The sequence below is a fragment of the Hippocampus comes genome, unplaced genomic scaffold (assembly GCF_001891065.2).
Source record: "Hippocampus comes isolate QL1 unplaced genomic scaffold, H_comes_QL1_v1.1 scaffold151, whole genome shotgun sequence".
NCBI classification, from domain to species: Eukaryota; Metazoa; Chordata; class Actinopteri; order Syngnathiformes; family Syngnathidae; genus Hippocampus; species Hippocampus comes.
This window is the reverse complement of record NW_017805591.1, coordinates 1,144,414-1,163,036: the sequence shown is the minus strand read 5'-3', so window position 1 is coordinate 1,163,036 and position 18,623 is coordinate 1,144,414. Positions and strand designations below refer to the sequence as shown.

The window sequence follows — 18,623 nt, the reverse complement described above, 5'->3', positions numbered from 1 at the left end:
CAGATGCAACCACGTTGACTTTGTTCCAGTGCTTCTGAAAAAGGCCTTCTAGTTGCCATCATCGGCTACCTTGCTCCTAATCACCCACTGGGTTATTTTTAACAGCTGTAACCAACCATTGCGGTGTAACAAAGGCATATTGTCCCGTTTTGATGCCTCAAAACTGAAATCATAATATGATGATTCAGAGCAAACGCATCCATGACCATCATTATTTCTGTTTGAACGCAACGCAAAAAAAAAACCAAAACAGAAGTTGAGAAGCTCATTCAAATGAAATGATTAAAATGTTAAATATAGTGATAATGACACTACAATGACAGTGGAGTAGTTTTTGTCTCATTTGTATGCAGGCAGCATGGATTCAGTTCCTGCAGATGGTCTGAAAGGGAGTGTGAATGGTTGTCTCAGTCTGCCTATGGCCTGTGATTGACTGGATACTCATCCAAGGTTTAGTTCACCTTTTGACCACAGTCTCACGGCTCCAGCTCATCGTAGACCTTGAACAGGAAAAGTGGACTAGAAAATAGATGGATGGCTTGGTTTGAAAGATGTACAGCAAAGGACTTCAACCTTTTTTGCGTCACTGACCAGTTTAGACAAGAACATGCTTGAGTAGCCCTTCGCATGATTTCGCACACAAGAAGTCACTCTCAGTTTCATTGAGGTTGGTGGGCCCTGATCTAAACGAATCTTCCAAATATCGCAGGGTTGGAGTTGCATCGATCCGTTATAGCCGGATCCTCATTAAAATATAAGTGTGGGTTATTGGTTCCCCTCCAAAGTTTCATACAAAGTGATAAATAGTTTTAATAGCATCCTGTTAAGTAGCAAAGTTACTTTCAGAAGAGATTTATTCTTCTATTATTCTTCTTGCTACGTGAGAGAAGAGGTCTAGTGTCTCAGGCTCCCAAGTGGCATTCGAACCATTTGTCATGCCAAAGTGATGGAGACCCAAAAAAATAAAAAAATAAAAAGGAATGATTCGTTCTGACAAGTGCAGTGTTTCAAACCCCCTATTTCTGTCCGACCCTCCCACAGTGTGTGTTTCTTAGTTTGACTGACAGTGTCAACCAACACACCACTGCACAAAATGACACCTGGCAGACGTCTTCTAGCTGGCGTCAAAATCATAATCCTGTCACCTTGAGGGAAGTGGATGCAGTGTGAACGTTGCCATGGCAGCAGCTAACATTTGGCATGGTGGACCGGCATTTGTTTTTTTCCTGCCTTTCCAGCACCTAGTTGAGAATCACTCCGGGCTTCAGGTGCTCTGCAACACAGGATCAAGCATATTGTTAACATGTGCCATGCAAGGATTTGTTCACATTACACATTGAAGGCATTTTGCAGTAATGAAACGTGTTCCAAGGACGAACGTGATGCCTGCACCACCTGGCTATTGAGCCGGCCGCAACATTAGGTACACCTTCACAATCCAATGAGATCTAATTTGGGTTGTGTCGAGGGGCGAAGCTACCTGGTGGCCAGAGGTGGCCAGACCACTCCTTGTGCCTCTCTGGCCATCCCCTGAGCCCCGCTGCACCAAGCGCAAACTTTTGCTTTCTGTGATTTTTCATTTTGACATCAATGCTGTGTAATTAGACCCCTTAATACCCTGCCACAAGTTGTTTGTTTTAACTGAATAGTTGAAGAATAAATAAACAGTTGATCTGAATGCCCACTCGTAAAGAATCTGTCTTAAAGAACATTTGATTCTGACAGTGAACATCAATCAACGTCGTTATTGTCACACCAGAGCAAGCAAACATGGCAGATCATGGTTTAATGAAATCAAATGCACACGTACAGCAATCTTGCACATGCAAACTCCTAATACAAGCAGGAACAAATGTGCAGAAAAAGCAATGTTTAGAAGAGTGAAGAATCCAGAGATTTTTGTCTAATTGTGCTTTCTAGATATGATTTGAATGAATGTGCCAGTGTTCGCAGTCTGTCAAATGGTATCGGCCGTCGGTGAAAATGGATCACTCTGATTGACTGTTAGCTAGCAAATCAGTGCATGAGATAGAAGGAGACTATGCGATACTTAAATGGCATCATCTAAGGATTTAAGATCAGCTGATTGATTTTTGATTTTTTTTCCATTTGATGTTCCTGCCCGATTATAAATGTGATGGCCATTGTTCTAGATATACTTGAAGTTTTCGTATTCGTATTTGTTGGTCACTTATTTCCATGACTGCTAACTTCAGGTGATGAAACACACTCAGTCATACGAATGCTGTACCTCTCTGAATGTCCAAATGGAATGTGGTCATAATTATCTCGTCAAGGTAGCTATTGTATTGGGCTTCAAGAAACCAAAACTCTAAATCTGACTCCCTTGGAATGTGCTCACATTTTGTCTTTGTCTTTCACTCAATTTGTATTTCCCTTTAATTGTGAATATGTTCACAAGGACAAAAAGAGATCATCTCAGTTAATTAGCCTTCATTGCCTGTAGTGGAAGAAGCACAGTTCATGTTGAAAGCCACTTTCTTTTTTCTTTTTTGCTTTCCATCATCATGAGGATTTGTTGGCCTGTCGCTTAGATCATGTGGAACAGTTGTGTGTCTGCCCTCACAAGGACAATGAAAAAAGTGCGCATCTCAAATTCAGAATATTTCTTATCTACCTTGTGCACAATCTACATCCCAAATTGATATGACAATTTTCCGTCTGTCAAGTAGACTTGGACCTGCAGGCACCGAAAACTCAGTTCATTGAAAGTTAATATGAGAGATTTATCGAGAAAAAATGTCTTTGCAAGAGTACTTAGCCATCCTCCATGGCCAAATACCCATTTCTTTTACAGTGTGGCAGTAAGATCTCCTGTCTTTGGGGGGGGATTTCCGAATGTTTGACTGCTGAATCTGCTATCCAAAATATCAAATGGGGGCGGTCACACACGAACACGGACGATAGAGGTGCAAGGGGGTCTCCAAGTGCCCACTTCATAGATCTGTGATCTCCCTGGCCAACTTATCATCCACCCATGGAGAGCTCCTGTACTTGCAATTCCGTATGAGCAGATTTGATGCATCGCCGATAGACAGGTACACTCCGAGGTATATACTTTTTTATTCAAATATACGAGGATGATATTTTCACTTTTATTTGGTATGCATTTGTAGCAACAGCATGATAACATTTATTTGTTTTTATTTGCGTTTTATATTCATATTGATAATTCACGTTTTGTCTTGGATAATAAAGCACGGTTATGCATAATAAATTGTATGCATAATAAATATTCACTATCACTGTATGAGGTAAGAATCAACAGCTTTTTATCACATTTACACAACACTTTATGAATACAAGTCATGAACAAATCTTAAATATGGCAGGGGATGTGTTTACTTTTTTAGTTTTGATTTTGAGCAGCAAATTTGGAGTTACATATTGGTGCTCACCAGGAATGCATAGGCAAAATTGCACAAATTTTCACTTGAAAGAATAGTGGCGATCTTGGGATTTTTTTCTGTTCAATTTTCAAACTGTGTAAATTTAATACACTTCATCTTCAGCATGTTTAGTGCCACTTTTGTAAGTAACCACGCCCCCGTCCAGGCCACGCCCCCGTCCAGGCCACGCCCCTTCCGCTTTTTTCATCACTCGCCATTGCCATGTATGACACTCAGTCATACGAATGCTGTACCTCTCTGAATGTCCAAATGGAATGTGGTCATAATTATCTCGTCAAGGTAGCTATTGTATTGGGCTTCAAGAAACCAAAACTCTAAATCTGACTCCCTTGGAATGTGCTCACATTTTGTCTTTGTCTTTCACTCAATTTGTATTTCCCTTTAATTGTGAATATGTTCACAAGGACAAAAAGAGATCATCTCAGTTAATTAGCCTTCATTGCCTGTAGTGGAAGAAGCACAGTTCATGTTGAAAGCCACTTTCTTTTTTCTTTTTTGCTTTCCATCATCATGAGGATTTGTTGGCCTGTCGCTTAGATCATGTGGAACAGTTGTTTGTCTGCCCTCACAAGGACAATGAAAAAAGTGCGCATCTCAAATTCAGAATATTTCTTATCTACCTTGTGCACAATCTACATCCCAAATTGATATGACAATTTTCCGTCTGTCAAGTAGACTTGGACCTGCAGGCACCGAAAACTCAGTTCATTGAAAGTTAATATGAGAGATTTATCGAGAAAAAATGTCTTTGCAAGAGTACTTAGCCATCCTCCATGGCCAAATACCCATTTCTTTTACAGTGTGGCAGTAAGATCTCCTGTCTTTGGGGGGGGATTTCCGAATGTTTGACTGCTGAATCTGCTATCCAAAATATCAAATGGGGGCGGTCACACACGAACACGGACGATAGAGGTGCAAGGGGGTCTCCAAGTGCCCACTTCATAGATCTGTGATCTCCCTGGCCAACTTATCATCCACCCATGGAGAGCTCCTGTACTTGCAATTCCGTATGAGCAGATTTGATGCACTTGAACCTTCTGTGTGCACTCCAGCCAATCACTTTCTGTTTCCACTGTGTCAAGGACTGTGGACCTCTCACTCACTGATTTTAAACTGAATGAGGGAATTCACTTCATCTAACGGGACGACTTCCTTCTTGTTCATTTTAAATTTGTCTCAGCAAGTTTACATTTATTTCCTAGTATTTTTTTAAATAGATTTTCAAGACCATTTCTATTCACATTGTCGTGTTTGAACTTTATTCTCATGAAATGTGGCTTTTGTTTTTTTCCATAGGGTGATATTTTGGTTGAGTAGTTATTGAGTTATGCTATCAACAACTATACATTCACAAGTTTTGTGAGACATTTGAAGATGTAACTGACCAAAGACTGTGTAGACAAGCTACAACTATTCATCTTCACCACTCTCCAAATAAACATTGACTTTATAGAATATGTTCTGATATGTCTGTCAAGCCATTATGAGACAGTATCTTGGCAATAATTGGCAAGGCTTTGTGTGATTTTTTTTTTCTTCCTCCTTCGGTGTTTGGCAAGCGTTTTGATAATTCCTATTTGAAAAGCGCTCGTGTGACGTAGCCGTTGGCATCAGGTTCAAGGATGAGGCTGTGCAAGGATCAAGATGCAAATACACCCTAGTCTGAGAGGCCAATTATTTCTCGTCTCAAAGGCTGCAAGAATGCTCGTCTAATTATGGAGGAGCCCGCTCGTTCAGCAGGCTGAAAAGCTACAGCTACTTGAAAACAATTTGCTCCCGTTGAGTACCTAGAGTAATTAACAGCGGCCTTAGTATTGAGAGAAAGTTTGTTTTTGAAGTCATTCAGCTGCACGTCGTGAGCTACTTTCATTTATCACCTCAACTTCAAAAGTGTTTGCAGCCGCTGCAAAATGAGCTGAACTGTTGCTGAAAGAAACTTCCAGGGACCTTGAGTGGATCATCTTCCTTTTGGTGCATCTTGACAATGTCAGCCTTAAAACAACTGGCGCCCTCAGACATAATGGCAGCAAGATAACAACTATATTTACTTCGGCGTTTTCATGCATTACCCACACTGCTGATGAAACACAAACACAGATTTGCCTAAACACACAATGCACTCAGCAAACATGCACGTAGATCAACACATTTACTCACCAAAAAAAAAAAGCATGCGACACACAGAAAATCTCTTTCATCGCTTACGCTTAGCCTTTCAGGCTTTCATGCAATTCCGTTGCAGTTGGAGACACGTCACATGGTTGAAATGAATCAACAATCAAAGAAGTGGAATTTCCCACAAATATCGCATCGACCGTGACTGCAGATATGTCACTTTTAATCTCCTCCTCTTCCTGGAGGAAGCCCTTTCGTGATACGGTGTGCCGCCTTCTTTTGCCTGGACATCCAAAGCAGAAAGGTCATCAACACCACTGAACTGTGTCCGCCTTATTGTTGCTGGATAATGGTGAGGGCAAAATGGAGCTTGGCCGCCGGAACAAAGACAGTCGGATAGCCAAATTGGAGGGGGGAAAAGAAGGGATTGCGGTCATTTGGGAGAAAAAAAAAGCGTACAACTTTCACAAGGGGTTCGTAAGGTCATCGTGTTTAAATTCCGCTTGGTTTTTGATGAGGAATGAGGTCATAACATCAAGATGACTGGCTCCAGAGACCGAGCTGTGGTTTTTCTTCAATGTTTCTTTAACCTGCTCCATGTAAGAACACAGACCAGATTGGCCACAGGTCGCTCCCTGGGATTCATCACAGTTAAAGTGAAGATTGGGGATGAGTCGTCACGGAGATGTCCGTCAAGTTGGCATGGCTACAGCAAGTGAAATTGGACTGAAATCGTGCACGTGGGCCAAAAGAGCTTCAAATGTTCACTCGTCATTTACTGCAGCCTGCTGAATTATGTGTACCAAGGCCATTATGGTTAGTGAAAATGAACAAAATAACTATAGCTAAAATTGAAACGAAATTTCATTCATGAAAAAAATGAAAGCGAGTATTCAAAAATTTTTAAAAACTGAGATTGCATTTTACATTTTAAAAATGAATTAAAACTAACTACAATTGGAGCAAAAATGCCCTTTACTTTTGCCAATTAATTTCATACATGAGTTGTACCTGAAATCTATTTACAGAATTTGCGTATTGGGGTCCGGCCGTATAGCAGGACGAAGGTCAAAAAGCTGTTTGGGAATTGTAGTCTGCTTGCTGAGGAATCTGAGAGTTGGATTTGCTTGATTTTAGCTGTCATTTCCTCTTTTTCTTTGCCTGTAAACATTGTGTCAGTGTCATGCATCCATTTTTAAATTATTTCTGCATCTAAGAATGTCTCCTTGTGCTTAGCCCAAATCTGCACCACCAAGTAAGCAGTCTGTTGCTATTTGTTGTTGTGTCACATATGTGACAAGAATCCTGCTTGCAGATTGATATGATGATTTCTGTGCATTAGTTTTTCTTGCTCTTACTACTGCATCTTGAGGAAATATGTAATTTAAAAAAAACAAAAAAAACTACTGAAAACACTTCAATTTGGACCTTCTCCAAGCACCCTGGTCTTGTGCTGGTTGACTGGAGATTGAACGCAAATATTTCAGTCCATGCATCTTTGAACGGTCAAATTTAATTGTCCATTTTTTTTTCTTTGCGGCAAATTTGAAACATGCCATAAAAGCTCCTATAGGTACCAAAGTGGACGGGGAATTTTAATAATGCGCTTGCTGCAGTGAACTCATTGACCAAGTAACAGGCTGTCTGTGTATTGTTTGCATGGAGACAAGTCCCGCTATAGATGTCTGCTCACCCGGACAAAACACACAGCGAAGGTATTAAAATAAATATAAATAAATAAATAAATAAAGCGGGGGCGGTGCTCACTTTGTGCGTCACCAGCCTCACATAAACAATGAATGAGTTGGTCGAGGACACACTGCATTGTGCCCTGGGCAGCTGGTCTATAAAATGGTGAATACATATCAGCTTATCATAACAATACACTAGTAACATGTAAATATGCCCCTGAGTGACTGTGATCCGGTGTAGGGAAGACATAAAATCAATCTGATTGGATATGTGTTTTTCTTCCATCATTTCAGAAGGTCAATATTTCCACCCGACGGAAGTGTGACAGAGCCAATGTGGGAATACAAATTTTTGACTTGCCAAGATCTATCCATCTATCCATCCATTTTCTAATCCGCTTGTCCAATATGTTGAAACATATTTGCAAGTAGTTTGTATGCTCAAATGTATTTTCCAGTCAAAAATTGGCACTTCCACTCTTCCATACCGTTCCAACAACTCGGCCTGCAAGAGGTGTGAACAGAAAATACAGATCACTGATTCCACGGCGAATTTCGTATTTGAATACGCTCTTCTTAACTCCAGAACAGAAGATGTGATTCACATCCAGCCAGACAGACAATATTCCATTTCTGTGAGGTACAGTAGCTATGATTGATCTTTCAACTCTGTCTGGCAAGTGTTTGTGACCTGACCAGGCAAAAGAACCCAAGCGTTTGGTTGTTGTATCCCCCTGATATATAATCTCATTTCAGAATTGTCCTGTTATGTGGTTCATGCCCTGCATTTTGTGCTCCCGTCTTTTTACTGATGCTCAGCGGTAGAATAACATGCAGAATGAGTCACCGAGTTCTCTTACTGTCTGCTAGGCTGCCCGGAGGGGTTATATTGACAACTTCCCAGCCTGCGAGGTTCAATGCATCCCCTGGGGCTCTCAGCGCCAAATGGAACAAGAGTCCCCGGACACTCTTTTTGCTCCATAGCCCCACTGCACAGAAGAAAGGAAGCAGGTACACACACTCAACATGTTCCACACACCTCATTTATTCTCATTGCGAGCCCCCCCCGCTCCCTGCCCCCCTACTCTCACTTGCTGCTGCAGAGCAATAATCATAGGGTGAAAGGATGGACAGTCAGGTTGTCTCCCACCACATGTGATAATCCTGCCAGTGCAGTCGGAGCTCAGCTCTCACAGCCCAACTTGTTAGTTGGGCAGATGGAAGCGAAAGTGACTTCCTGCCGTACGGTCCCTCACATTAATACCTTTACTGCTTGCCTTCATTTGTCTCACACACACACACACACACACACACACACACACACACACACACACACAGTGAATAACAACCATATGCAGAGCTGTGCTCAACCCCCTGCGGTTGGTGCAGCCTTTGGGTGTCAAGACCAAGGTCATTTTTTTGAAAGTGACGCAGTTAAGTGTGATCCTTGAAGCTGGGGGTTAAAAACACCATCAAAGTTAGTCAAGTGTGTTTATGGGCGGAAGTGTGTGTTTACGGCAGCAAGAGAGAGTGAGCAAATAAGCAACAATTACTGTTTAAACTCCGTAGTCTCACCATTTGTGGCTTGTTTTGTGTTTAACAAATTTCTGATCTAGACATGAACATTTAACAGGAATTCAATCTCCACTCGGTGAGTAAGTGTCATAATGATATTTCAGGGTAAAATTCCACGTAAAATACGGTAGTGCCTTGAGATATGAGTGCCCTGACTTTTTCAACATATGAGCCAGTTGATAATCTTGCTTTGATGTGTGCTAAAACTTGAGATACTGCATGGTCAATATCTCACCTCACATTATACCAAGCATCAGTTTGGGGCATTCAAGCCGTTTAATGCTACTCCCAGCTTCAGTTTACTGTTAAACTAAACATAAAACAAAGATAATAACACATTAATACCTGTTTAACCAAAACACATAGCTTTGCCTTCAAAAAGTCAGTTTAGTTAATGTCAACATAACGAGCAATGCAAAATGCCATTGATGGGTCAACAAATATATGTCATTGGTGGTGTGGTGTTGTAAACCTTGAAACAATGGTTGTCAACACCTAAGGTGGAGCAACACATGTAGACAATAGTCACACATATATTCGTTATCCTCTGTGAAGCTCTACTAATATTGCCTGTGCTGTTGTATCCTGCGCTTGTGTTTGTCTCATGTCCTATATATATATATACACACACACACACACACACGTCTGTATTATACTGCCTCAAAGTGATGAAGCTGCATACACCATTACGAGCAGCATAATATCTATTGAATTAAGGAAAACAAAGTGGCAAAAATTGGTTATTTCTTTTCATTCTAATGAATTATGTCAGTAGAGTTGTTGTTGTTGTTACTTTTGTACTGTATTTCTAAAGTACAATATTTAAATAACACATTTCAAAAACATTTCGGCTTTCTTTTGGGAGGCTGGACTGGATTACTGGTAATCCCCCAAAATTCCGATGAGGAACGATGAGAGATACAAGTACCATGAGTGACAATCTTGGCATGAAGTCAATTCACATCTCAAGGCCTCCCCCGGTTCTGTCTGATTTCAAATGGAAGAAAAGGTGTATGTTGATGAAAATATGATGTATTGATGTCCGATACTAAAATGGTGAGCTTGTATGTTGTACTGTACATAAAAGGGACAACCCAATTATTTTCCTGCGTGGCCCCATTACACCTTCGTACTGACTAACTAAAGTCCATTGCACCGTATACCGTATGTAGAAAAGTTGAATACAATATCTCTTTTAGCATAAAATATTATGATTATACACAAATAAATGCCAAATAGTGTGCTCATTTTCTGCCAGAAGATCCCATTGTTTGTTTTGTTTGCATTTTCCACATATGGATGTATTAAACAACCATTCCGTAATTATATTTGGATCTTATAAATATTTAAATTGAATATTAACAGCCAAACAAAAACAGCAATCGCGTGAATATTTTACATAAATCCGTGCATACATTTGCAAGGGTTGTTGCTTCAATACATATGGTTGCAAAGCGTTCTTGGTAAATAACCTGAGCTCCTGACTGGGAGAGTCTTGTGGCTCCTCAGCGTGCAAGTGTTTATGTGTTGGTTTATGTGTCAGTATGAAGCGGGATGCCCGCTGAGAGCAAAGATGCTGTAAAACAGGCAACACATATAATTGTACTGCAGCGGGTGTCACTGAACGTGTCCCTTGGTGAATGCACATAAGGCACACAAATGTCAGCGCAGCCAAGCAGCAGGTTATGTGAGGCCTTAAAAAAATACTAACTAGAATAGCACTCAGTGGAGCTCATACTGCTGCCAAGATTGAACTCAACTCAACAAAACTAAAATTTGAAAATAAATAACTAAAATTCATGGTACGCAGTGTGCTTGTCAGACCATGTTGTGCCGGGCAGGTGTCACTGCAACCGGCGGCACGTGCTTTTCACTAGAATGATGCGGTATATAGCAATGATTTTGTCTCCATTCAAATACTCAAAAGCTAGAAAGAGGATTTTTTTTAAATGAGTTGTTTTCTTGTGTCCAGTCATTCGGTATTTTGTTTCCATCTTGTGCTTGTCAACCAATCAGCTCCCTCAGCTACTCGTGACTTGTATTTAGTTTCCTGGTTTCTTTCCGAGTTTGTCATATCGTTGTTGCAGTCACGTTGTTTTGTTTCTTCTAGTGGTGTTTTATTCAAACTTTGAGTTTTGTTCTTTTCAAGACTTTGTCAGTGCTTTAGATTTCGTTTGCCAGAGTACGCCTTGCGAGTGTTTTTGTGAATTCATTTTGTTCGTCACACCTTGCTTCTCCTGCTTCTTCCCTGCGTTTGGGTCCTCGACCGCTCATAACATGACCCCACCATTCAATATCAACACATAATTACTCGGCTTAATCTTGACTGCATGTAACCAGTATATGTGGTTAGGTCGGAGTGGGCTGACACTTCGGCCAACTCGGAAACTTTGCAGGTCTTTTTTGAACTTCAATGGGACAAGTCAACTATTGGCATGCTATGTATTGATGTTAAAACCTAGGGGCTACTGATGAGCTAATTGATTGAATGCCCATTAAACCTCCAACGGTGACTGAATGCCCCCGTTAACGGATGTGCTCTGGCCCCAAAACTGTCAACACCCATAAGCTTCTGATCCTTGAACAAATCACAGAATCACAGTGGTGTTTTCCTTTTATTTTAGTGGAAAATGGTGGGAGCCGGACCTCCAACCCCCCTAAAAAAATACAGACAATTTTGTGACTCCATTGAGGCAGGAGTCTGAGTACCTGCTTTCTTAACTTATCTCAACCATTCATGTCTTATACAGCTTCCAAGCCAGAGAGGTTGGCTTAGGCCCCTAAAACTAGGTCATGTGGGTCTCGGTTGAAAAAATAGTCAGTGGTGAGGTTGTTGGGATTCCAAAAAAATGTACATAAAGTGGTGTGTGGCTCGGGAGAATGAGGAGTGGAAAGGTCAGATCAGAACAGCGCAACCCCGTTGCTGGGGGACATATTTTTTGGACAACATGCCAGGCTCATAGAACCAGACTGTCAGTCTCTGCTCTGCATGGGTCGAGGCCAAGGTGGAGGCTGCAAAACCTCAAGGTCGTGGCCTGCACCTCTTCTGCTGACAGAAAGTGGGGATGGGGGAGTGGACGGGTGGGTCGGTCAGAAGGATCTGGATGCTTTCTACCATGCCAGCCTGTGTTAGTACATATCAATACAGAAGTACCAGTATATGTCCATTGGCTATGTCTTATAGGGAACTGATAATTGGTGTCAAGGAAAGCTGTTGAAGTGAGGCATCTTGACTGTTTTAAGATGTCTATATATCAGGAAGGAGCTAAGTTGAGCCGGGGTTGTTAACGGATGCGACAGACAGGCTTTGCTGGATGTGTGTGTTTTTGCTGTGCTGAGTGGCTATTTAAAAAGCTTGAGCTAATAAACAATGTCGGTCTTATTGACTGTCAATTGCTATTTTTACAAGTGGCAAAGCAATGACAAATGATTTAAAATCGGTAAAGCACGTTGAGTTACAAGCTATGTGTGAAAAGTGGTTTATAAATAAGAAATTGATTGATACGATGTGGAAAATATATGGATGGTTTGCAGTGGTATAGAATTGCATTGCATCATGCAGCTATTAAGCTGTTTTGAGAGGGAAGATAATTAGTTATAAAAAAATATATTTCAAGAAAAAAAACAAAATGTAAAAAAAAAAAAAAATCTAATATAAATAAGTTGCCAATATTCTGAAAAATGAGTTTTAATGACTCAATCAGTTAATCATGAGAATAGGGATGTTTTTTAAGCCATAAAATTACCAGAATAGAGTGAAACATGCTTCGTACTATGTCAAAATGAATACAGTGCATACCATATATTCATCAGTTAATGTCAATCATGTAAAGTGGTGAAAAATGTTTGGCAATCAAGCAAACCAACAAACTAAGCAAAGTCATTTCTTATAATTCTTTTCTTCAGTCGTATATTATTTTGGTTGTACAGTAGTTTGAAATAGTGATGGAGAACTGCATTGAAACCTGTGGAGACGTTTCCTATAATTTGGTGAACTTCTCATTAAAGTCTACTTTTCTTGATCAAACTCAATACAATTACATTTTTGACTCCATGAGATGAAAATATATCACTGAGGCAATTGTTTAGTTGAAACTTTTATTGCTTCCTAGCATTAAAAATCCCATTCCTCCATTGAAAAAGTTGTCTTTAAAATAACACATATGTGGAATTCAGGGGGAAAATAAATCATAATTTGGCATTGTAAACTGATGTAGAAGGTTTTTTTTGTTGTTGATTTTTTTTAACCACCTGCAACAACTTTGTTGCTCGATAGTTTTTGGCACAACAAATTAATCTTGACATTTGTAACATCTGATGGGTTTCTGCACAGAGGCACTCAACTACTTAAAATATAACACCACTCCTCTCTCAAACAACACACTTCTTTTTTTTTTTTTTTTAACTCTACTTCACTGCTCTCCACAAATCCTACGGTGGTTCGTGAAATATGAACCTTAACACAAATGAAGTAGGTGAGGTTTTTACTGGCACATCCATGCTATCAGTATTTGGGGCTGACGGTCCAAATCAATCAATGTGCTGCACACAATCTAGATGTGGAAAAGCGTACCCTTGATCATCTTTAGCTGTATTCACTAATGACATTTTAAAGGGAAGTGTCTAAACAACCAAACTAAATTTCAAGTGTAGTCCCAATGCAGCTCGTCTGTCTCACGGGCAAATAAAAAGCCGCCACACAAACATTTCTGCCATGTGCACCCATTAGCGATGTTCTCTGCAAAGTGCATATTTGGAACTAAGTGCTCTGCAAGATGTTGTTTGGCTCATCGTGTTCTCTACGTGGTAATACACTTACATTCTAAACATTGTTTAAAAAGTCTGCACTTAATATCCCACACTAAGATGGAAAACTTTTTTTTTGTTGTTGAATGGAGGGGTCACTTATGTAAACTAGATGATAAATTATTATAAACATAAATACTCTGACAGCGGTTATAAAAAAAGTTACATTTCTTGAGAACACAGAAAGGAAGCATTTAAAACAGCCAGCAAAAATAAGCTTTGTGGTTAGCATTCCATAGTTGAATTCTGTGTTAGCATTCGCTGCATTCAAGGAACATTTGACAAAATAAATAAGTAAATAAATAAACAATCTTTGCATTGGTCATGTTTTTTTTTTGTTTTTTTTTTTTAAATAACAGTACCATGAGTTTTAGCTGGACAGTGAATTGTTAAAATAGAGCAGTTACAATGTGAGCGGAGGGACAAGTCCATTGTTTTCTGTTATTTGGGGTGAAGGCAAAGTTAGTGGGATTCTGACAGCAGTGCCAAGACTGAAAAAAGCGTTGACTGTCCCAAATCTATTGGCTTTTGCTGGTCTGACTCAGGGCGACAGGCCACGGTAGAGTGTCCATCAGGTGTCCAGAGCTGTTCAAAGTTAAGAACCTTTCTGGGAGTTTGTCTAGAAGAAAGTCATCGGAAGCAGACTGAGGTCAAAAAGTGAAAGTCTCTGAAACCGACATTACCACGATGACCTCAGAAGTGTCCCATTCCTGCGGCAAAACGGCTGCGTATGAACGGCACGGCTCTGGACACGTGGCCAAAGCTGGACGAAGGCCACTTTACGATGAACTGGGAGGTCACTGGCAGGAGATACCTGGACAGACGGAGCGACGGAGGGACAAGGGGAAAGGACATGACATAATGAGAGGATTAGCGATACGAGAAGTCACACTTTAGAGGTCAGGATGCTCAGCACCGACATCCAACCTTGTATTATCACGACACTCGCAATCTTCTACTTTGACACTCTTGTGCTTGCGTGCATTTGAAATGATACTAAGAAAGCAACTTGAACTTGCACGCTTAATTTCCTACATATCATGAACGGAAAATCCTCACCTATCATTCCGCGGCACAGGCGTCAGTACCTTTCTAAGACTTTCCTATGACACCTTCCACCGAGACAGAGCAGTGAGGCAGCTCCTGCTAACAGCGTTCCAGTACCTGAGAATGAGACCAGCGTCAGGTTGAGATAAGAGTCAGGAGGGCCTGAACCTTCTCGCCATCCTCCTCAGTTACTGGAAATGAGTCAGATATGGTTGTCAAAGCAATGTCAGATGAGATGATTAAATCCCGGCTATGGTTCGCTGAAGGTTATTCAAAATGTCATGGTAGTCAGACAACACGAGACAGTGCCGAGGTGGAATTCTTCCAGACGGGTCATTTGGAAGAATGCCTCACATTTGATCTCACATTTGATATCTGTGACATATCTGCACTATCAACAACCAAAGAACCTAAAACCTCATGTAGTTAAACAAATACAACGGTCCGTAGAAACAGTCCCAGTTGAGGAGCTTCAATGTGTGTTAGTCGAAACAAAGGGGAGCCATTTAGGATTGTACGGACGATGAAGAATTATCTTCTTTTAAGCTGGTGAGGAGTGAGCACAATTTTCTCTGACAGCTCTCTTTCTTTGGCAAATAGCTTTCAGACAAATTAGCTGGGCAGCTTCTTTCTAATGTCATCCGGGAAAAAAAAGAAAGTATGTCGCTGAGGGCGTTCACTGCAGCCTCAGACCCAAGAGAGTTAGGATGGATTCAAATTAACTTCACTTAGTCCATCAAGTGTCCTTGAAATGGCTTCAAGTGGGCCGTTGGTATCCCTTCAGCACATCCTCCACTATGATTGGACTCCGTGAACAGCTCAGTCCAGTTGTTCATTTGAAACAAACCAAAAAAAAAAGGTTTTGTACATTTGTGTGTTTTTGTGATTTGGTATCTTATCATGTCTTTGAACTGGCTGCTAAATGCTGCTGGAATTATTAATTCCACTGAAAGCTAAGCCAGGCATGTAAACCAAGGTCAAATTAATAAGTACAAAAAAAAATCTGATATTGAATAGCCATGGGGGGTTGTGTGCGTTCACTGCTCTGCTCTCCGATTCACTTTGAGCCTATTCTGCCCATAGAAAGAATCACAGTAGTGGTAGTCGTGCATATCTGACATCCATGCAGCCCTCTGTCACTGCTGGTTACATTTAATTGGAGCCTCATTCGTCATCTCCCAGGTCCAGACTCACTTTGATCACGAAGAAGATCTTGGTAACAACGCTCTGCTGTCTTGAAAGCTTGGGGGAGGCTTCTCATGCACTTCTGGTTTCATCCATCAGCTGAGGCAGAAATCTACTCTCTAGCTCCAATTCTTACATTCACATTTAAACAGTAAGAACTGACAGGCCTTCCATGCCACTCCACGCAACTGCCATGTTGAATTAAGAGGCCTAACACACAGATTTACAATCATGAAGGATAAAGGCGGTGGGGGCTGCTATGATAGCTGACGCAATCATAGACCAAGTGCTACAAAGAGGCTTGAAGGTTATCTGCGTCCCATATTCGACTCGACACCCCAATTAACCCTAATTACTTCTCAGACAGATGAAGGTTCACAGAATCTTAAACTTTTGTCATCACGGTAAAAAAAAAAAAAAAAGAGAATTGTCTTTGGGATAGAGGCATATAATTTTGGGTTTAACAAGGAAGTCATTAGTGGATCCATTTGGCCGGTTCCTCTTATCTGCCCACACAGGCTGAAGGACTTTTTCTGAGGCTCACAAGCTTGTTGACACACCTGGTCAGGGCACTCCGCAGGGAAGGATGCTTGAATGAGGAGGCAGGTGTGGTCAACAACAGACAACCTCAAGAGCCCAGCAACAGAATCATTTGGCTGTGCGCCAACAATGGGCTTGAATGTTTCTTGTGCTGCCCGCGCATGTATACAACAGAAATGCTTTGTAGAAACTCATCTCAAGTCTAGTTTATCATACAGTATTTGGCAATTTGGAAGACCGCCATTGTCAGGGTGGCTATCAGCAGTTTTGGGAAACTGTTATTTTCTTGAATGGCCGATGTATTGCTGGGCCGGTCCTGGCCATCAGCGGCCGCTAGCAATCAATCCGGGCACAGGCAGACAGGTCTGCGTTCCACTGAAATGTGTGGTGGTTGTCATTGTATTCATAAATATGACATCAGTGCGCATCAAACCCTCTCGCTCATTGTACAAATCAATTCATTGCATGCATTACGGTCGTGATTACGATCTTATATTTCATATTTTCAAAAGCACTATATTCACACTTGTCATTGGAAATCATTTTCAGTGATTCCGTTGAAGTTATTTGGATGCCATTGTCTGTATATTTTCATTTTGTTGTCTCATTCACAAATTTTTATCCACACTTGAGAGGCTTGGTGAGTTTCGTGAAACACCGAAACCAGAGTAGAAAATGTGAGCCAGGCCTTGTTTCAGGTTCAATGTCAATGACGTCTAACTTACACAAATGCGCCCCCCCCCCAAAAAAAAAACATCCACAAAAAATATTGTCGAAAGAAAGGAAGCTATCATAGCTGCAAATTAGGGGAAATACCTTTTTAGGTCTGGACAGATTGCCCAGGCAACAGTCCAGCTGCCTTTCGGAATTCAAGCCATGATTATTTGTTGTTGTTGGGGTTTTTTTCCCCCCAAGCTTTTTAAAAAAACAGTCTCATACCAATATGCAACAGCCAAATCAAGGCAAGTCAAACAACAACAAATATCAACTCTATACGGACATGGCATCCATAAAAGAGCTCAGATGAAATGTACCTGGAAAGTGTATGCTTGGCAGAACTCGTTGGAGGTCAACCCAGTAACACAAACACTCTTTATTAAGACAATTGATGTGGTGCAAAGTGAGGCCTTCATATCAAATGCACTCAGGCAAAGAAGCAGTTAGTGAAAAGCTCAGTTTTAGCATGTGGCAGCAGGGTGACACACAGCAAGCCAGACCTAAAGGTTGCAGCATTGACAAACTCCAAACACGTCTCAATATGCCTTCCTCTCCTTCCCTTCAAATATTGTGTATACACATTTTGGAATTGATTTTAAAACACATTTTAAATTCCAAATGGACCATTGCTTCAATGAGAGGAAGGAGAGGAAACGGTGCTAGACTTTTGGTGCTGAGGGGCAGGAGGGAGCAAGTGTACAATCTAACAGTGACAAGCAGAAGGACGTGATCAAGGGACGGTGCCGATAGATGAGGGGTGGGGTTTAGCGCAACTAAACCAAGCAGAGACCTGCATCGGGGGGCGAAGAGACGGAGGAAGAGGAAGCGGCAGCGACAGCAGCAGAGGTAGAGCCATGGGTAGAGGCTGGTCCAGCAGCAAATGGTACTCTTGTTTTTTTTTTTTGTTGTTTTTTTCCACATGAACATATACAGACAGAACAAATCAGGAAAGACAAGCACATGCATGCTTGAATAGAATCTTCAATTTACACCCTACTGCAAAAATAGAGATACATCAGCAATTTCTTTTTTCCTGCTTGCTTCAATTATTCATTCCCATTAATCTATTAGGTGTTAATAGTTTACATGAGACAAAACAATGACAGCAATATGTGATTATTCAAGCCCTTTGTGGTTCTACAATGCGTGGAATGAACACAAGGCTCACATTGTTCTTTAGTTTTTACACTCTAGGTGCTAAGTGATAGCCTGTTAAAATATGTGTGAGAGTTATGAATCATGTAAAACGAGGCCCCGGGAAAAGAGAAGCTCTTGCTCTCATAGGGTCATTTGCTACACAGGCTCATCTGGGCTCTAATTGAATTAAGCAGGCCTCGGGAGGGGGGGCCCGGGCTAACCTGAGCACTAATCTGTGGACCATTTTTTCCTATTAACAACATGCTCATCCTCCCCACTCCCCGCTCTCTCCTGTGTGCTGGCCCAAAGCATATGCGCTTTAAAAGTTGACTCACTAAACCTGAGCGGCTGCTTTCCTGCGGGGATCAACCTGAGAGAA

At 41.1% G+C, this 18,623-nt stretch overlaps 2 protein-coding genes across 11 annotated transcripts in view; one reads left to right on the top strand and one right to left on the bottom strand.

The window, feature by feature from the left end:
• Positions 1–8,131: 8,131 nt before the first annotated feature.
• prkacba (protein kinase, cAMP-dependent, catalytic, beta a) overlaps positions 8,132–18,623 on the top strand; it is an 86,140-nt gene continuing 75,648 nt past the window's right edge. Inside the window, exon 1 of the mRNA XM_019880225.1 lies at positions 8,132–8,248. Within this exon, the coding sequence (XP_019735784.1) occupies positions 8,155–8,248 (94 nt within the window). The 5' untranslated portion in view covers positions 8,132–8,154. The remainder of the gene's footprint in view (positions 8,249–18,623) is intronic.
• The window catches only part of ttll7 (tubulin tyrosine ligase-like family, member 7), a 64,637-nt gene continuing 58,910 nt past the window's right edge, over positions 12,897–18,623 (bottom strand). For 6 of the 10 annotated variants that reach the window (XM_019880213.1, XM_019880215.1, XM_019880216.1 and 3 more), the window contains 3 exons: positions 17,898–17,995; positions 14,707–14,782; positions 12,897–14,432 (listed from right to left, as the gene is read on the bottom strand). In XM_019880213.1, the coding sequence (XP_019735772.1) occupies positions 14,312–14,432; positions 14,707–14,782; positions 17,898–17,995 (295 nt within the window). In that variant the 3' untranslated portion in view covers positions 12,897–14,311. Of the gene's footprint in view, positions 14,433–14,677; positions 14,783–17,897; positions 17,996–18,623 lie in introns of all 10 variants that reach the window. The other 4 variants (XM_019880218.1, XM_019880220.1, XM_019880222.1 and 1 more) reach the window with 4 other exon arrangements.